This window comes from Macadamia integrifolia, chromosome 9 (assembly GCF_013358625.1).
Source record: "Macadamia integrifolia cultivar HAES 741 chromosome 9, SCU_Mint_v3, whole genome shotgun sequence".
Classification (NCBI taxonomy): Eukaryota; Viridiplantae; Streptophyta; class Magnoliopsida; order Proteales; family Proteaceae; genus Macadamia; species Macadamia integrifolia.
In genome coordinates, this window is record NC_056565.1 from 6,067,870 (window position 1) to 6,071,691 (window position 3,822).

General features: G+C 42.8%; 1 protein-coding gene across 1 annotated transcript; it reads right to left on the minus strand.

The window, feature by feature from the left end:
• Positions 1-2,351: 2,351 nt before the first annotated feature.
• Positions 2,352-3,164, minus strand: LOC122088500 (zinc finger A20 and AN1 domain-containing stress-associated protein 5-like). The gene has a single exon (XM_042657783.1). The coding sequence runs from the start codon at positions 2,964-2,966 to the stop codon at positions 2,421-2,423; it is 546 nt and encodes a 181-aa protein (XP_042513717.1). The 5' UTR covers positions 2,967-3,164; the 3' UTR covers positions 2,352-2,420.
• Positions 3,165-3,822: the final 658 nt, after the last annotated feature.

Below are 3,822 nucleotides of genomic sequence, written 5' to 3' on the forward strand. Positions count from 1 at the left end.
AAAAAAAAAAAAGAAGCAAAATACATCAAAAAATGCACCAAACACTTTATTCCGTTTTTTCGTTTCCATAGAATGAAAAAACTCCAAAATCGTTTTTCTGGAACATTACCAAACGCAGCCTTTGACTTCTTTTGATACACCATTGGTTTAGTTGGGTTCGCACCTAGAGCTTGCAATTGTGTTGCGTTGGTCATGAAATTACATTTTGATCACAATATTGGGATTGATGAAGGCATTTATTCTACCATGTGAATAGATATGTGTGCATTATCAAATTCAAAGTTTAATTCAATGAAAGATCTCTTTCTGTATTGATACACATCCCATGTATATTATGCATGTGTGTGATTACTCCATACATTAAGGTGCACTCTTTCAGCTCTAAGTGAAAACAAATGGTTTAGATTTAAAATCTAAAAAACGCAATTAAAATTGATGGATCATATTTATCTTGTGATTTTCAGAAACATCACTTTCCATTGTTATATGGATACCCACTTGAAATAGAATTGGTGTTGTGCTAGATATGCTCCCCTCCAATTTTAGAGTATAATTTTCTGATTTCAAAGCATCCAAAATAGCAATTCTCAAGGCTTGGTCTAGTTGTTAAAGACCTAAAGGAAAGGGAAGTGAAAAATTATACAAAAATTAAAATCTCCTTATGACCCCATATAATTAAATCATTAACTCTAAATCATTTCATATTTGATTATTAAATTTTAAATTATTTTGGGAAAAGGCTGGGTATGCTCGTGCATTACCTAGGAAAAAGGCATGCTAACATCTATTGGCCGTTAGAATAGATAGATCAGATCTATGCGATTGATTAAATATAGTGTGTATGTATCTATCTATTCCGCTCTCTTGCAACTCCTTTCCTTCCCCTTCTTCTTCCTCTCTGTCTTTGTCTCTGGAGCTACCTCTCTTACCTCGTCTACCTCCGGCTCTGGCTCTGGTTTTGGTTCCTTCTCCCCCTCGCTCCTCTTTCCTTCCACCTACATCTTCTTGCATCTCCCTCAACCTCGCCCCCTACTACTCGCTACCCCACCTCATCCCTGCTCTTTGCCACTGTTGCAATCTTCGCAATCCTACAAGAATTCGAGAGGAGGTTGATAGACTTAAAACCAAGGTTGAACAGGTCGCAAAAGGAAATTCATCATTTCCTCACAAGGTATCTGCAAAGTTACAAGAGAATGCTTATTAATTTAATTAGGAAAACAAAAATTGGAAACTATTTCCAAGTAAATGGAAACTTCTCAGTCGATTAACGGACTTAAAGCATAGGATGATCCCAAAGACATTCGAAACCCTACGAACGCTGTTTCCAGTGTGCCCCGAATTGTTAGACCATCATAAAACAATTGCAGAGGGGAGTAAGAGTGGAGATATCTGAAACCTTATAAACGCTACTTCTAGAGTGGCAACGTTTCAATGTGGGTGAAGCAATGTTTCAACGTGACTTAAATTGTTAGACCGAGGGTAGAGATAGAATTAGAGAACAAATAAGGTATAGCAGCAGTGGATTGAAGGTTTAGACCTCTTTTCTCAATCTAATGGTTTTATTTAAAATAATTAAATCTTACTATTAAAATCCCGCTAACACATAAAATTCCAAGGTGGTTGCTAACATACCTATCCCCTTCCCTTTTATTTTACATCCAATTCTCCTGAGTTTGAAACGTAAAATAAAAATTCTATCTAAAAAGTACATTTCACTTTCCTTTCCCTTTTATTTCCCTTGCCATCATGCAGAGCTGCAACCTCCTTGCGGTTGTTAACTGACCAACTTTTCTTCGACTGTGGGTGGCAAGTGGGTGTGGGCAGCACGAAATGTGCCTTTCGAAGAGCGGAATGGGCCACGTGCATTTGGGTCTTAGATTCCAGTTGGGTCCCACAGCCTCGGACTGTGTACGGCACTAAGGCACTAAGGCACACATGATTCGCGCTTTCCGTTTCGGAATAAAGCTTTCAATGCTACGAGTCTGTCAAAAAGGTCAGCTACTTGAACGGTTCTCCTTATCCCCTGTAGGCCTGTAGGCATCTCATGAGAAACCAACAACCTCCAAAATCGTCCTTTAAAATGACATTTATACCCCCAACCGTTCCTCAAATTTTAGGTCGCGTGCCCTCCACTTCGTCTACTCCACACATTTTCACAAATAAGCGAAAAGAAACAAAGGAAATTGATCGAAGCAAGTAAACCAGAGAGCATCTCTTCATCATTTCATATGATTTTTTGTCCATTAACGTAATTATCTCTCTCTCTCTCTCTCTCTCTCTCTCTCTCTCTCTCTCTCTTCGGATCTACGAGTAAAATGGTAATGGAGGGGTGAGAGAACGACTCCAAATCGTTTGGTTCAACAAAGTTTCGAATTTTTAAATAAAATACATTTTTTTCGAATTTTTCTCTGGTTCATATCTCAGACTCTAACGATCTTCGCGGCTTTGACGACCGGATTCTCACGAGCGATGGCCTCGCGACCTGCGGTTTTGTAATCGTAACTGCATACGTGGCGGTCAGAGTATCGATGCTCCGAACAGAACAAATCCCCGCACCGGCATCGAAACCCCGTCAACCCTACCTTCCTCCTGCAACCGGAGCACCGATTCACCTCCCGCCTTTGGGTGTTCGTCGAATCTGTTCCCTCCGCAGATACCGCCGTCGTCGCTTCTGTCGTTGTTGTCTTGAGCGCCGTGGGTTCCCTCCGAGTCTTCATCAGCAGCAGATCGGACTCAGAATCAGATCTCGCCGGCGACGATCGAGAGGAGCTGGATCTGGACTTGTTATCTTGCGACGAAGAGGAGGAGGAGAAGTTGAGGGGCTTGAGGACTTCTGCGTTGGCCTTGAAGCAGTTCTGGCACATGTTCTTGGTGGCTGGGTTTCCAGGGAAACCACAACCGTTTGTGCAGAGGGTGAGGGTTTCAGGGACCTTGAATTCAGTCTCTTCTTTCTCCCTTTGAGCCATCTTTCCTTTTCTGGGTTGATGGATTTCGATCTGAGAAAATGAATCGGAAAAAAAAAATATTACAGATCAAGCGAGGAGGAAGGATAGGAATTAGGGATCAAAGCTGGAGGCCGGAGGTGGGTGTCTCTCTTGGTTGGAATGGGTGGAAGAGGGCTTAAGAGGGCAACGAAGGGTAAGGCCAGGGGATGGGTCTCTTTTATGGGATTCCAAGGTCGGTAATGGGCTAATGGATGTAGAATAATGGGCCACTTTGGAACGCGCAGCAGACGTTCACTCCCATTGATTTTACCATTTCACCCCTCACTGACCTTTTCTCCCTTTCTGCATCAGCTCTCACTTGTTCTAAGTTCTAACCGGGCAAAAATGAAAATAAAACAAGGTGATGCACTCATACATGCACCACGGCCGATACGGTTGAACCCATCCGGTTCATCCACTCTTTACCCCGGCTCAATAACAAAAAATGTTGTGTTAGTGACGTTAGTCCGCTTAAGTTAGACCAACCCATGTGCACATATGGTCGGACCGGCTAAGGTATTGAATTATTGATGATGACAGAAAGGGTGGGAAAGGCGAGGAGCATACGGGGATTTCCGAAAGGGCCAGAATCAAGTTGTACATAATTGTGCTTAAAATATACGGTGAACCTTGGCCAGGTGAGGGACAATAGTGTAATCTCCATCCTAGTAGCCCACCGTTTTGTGAGCCAGTGACGGAACTTTCTTTGTAATTTTATACACACCCCGTGCAACCGTCCAGCTTTTAGCCGCCCGATCTGACCGACTCTTTTCCTTTCAGAGCGGTCACTCTCGTCGTCGCCTTGCCGTACACGTGGGCCTGCGGTTCAGTACTTACG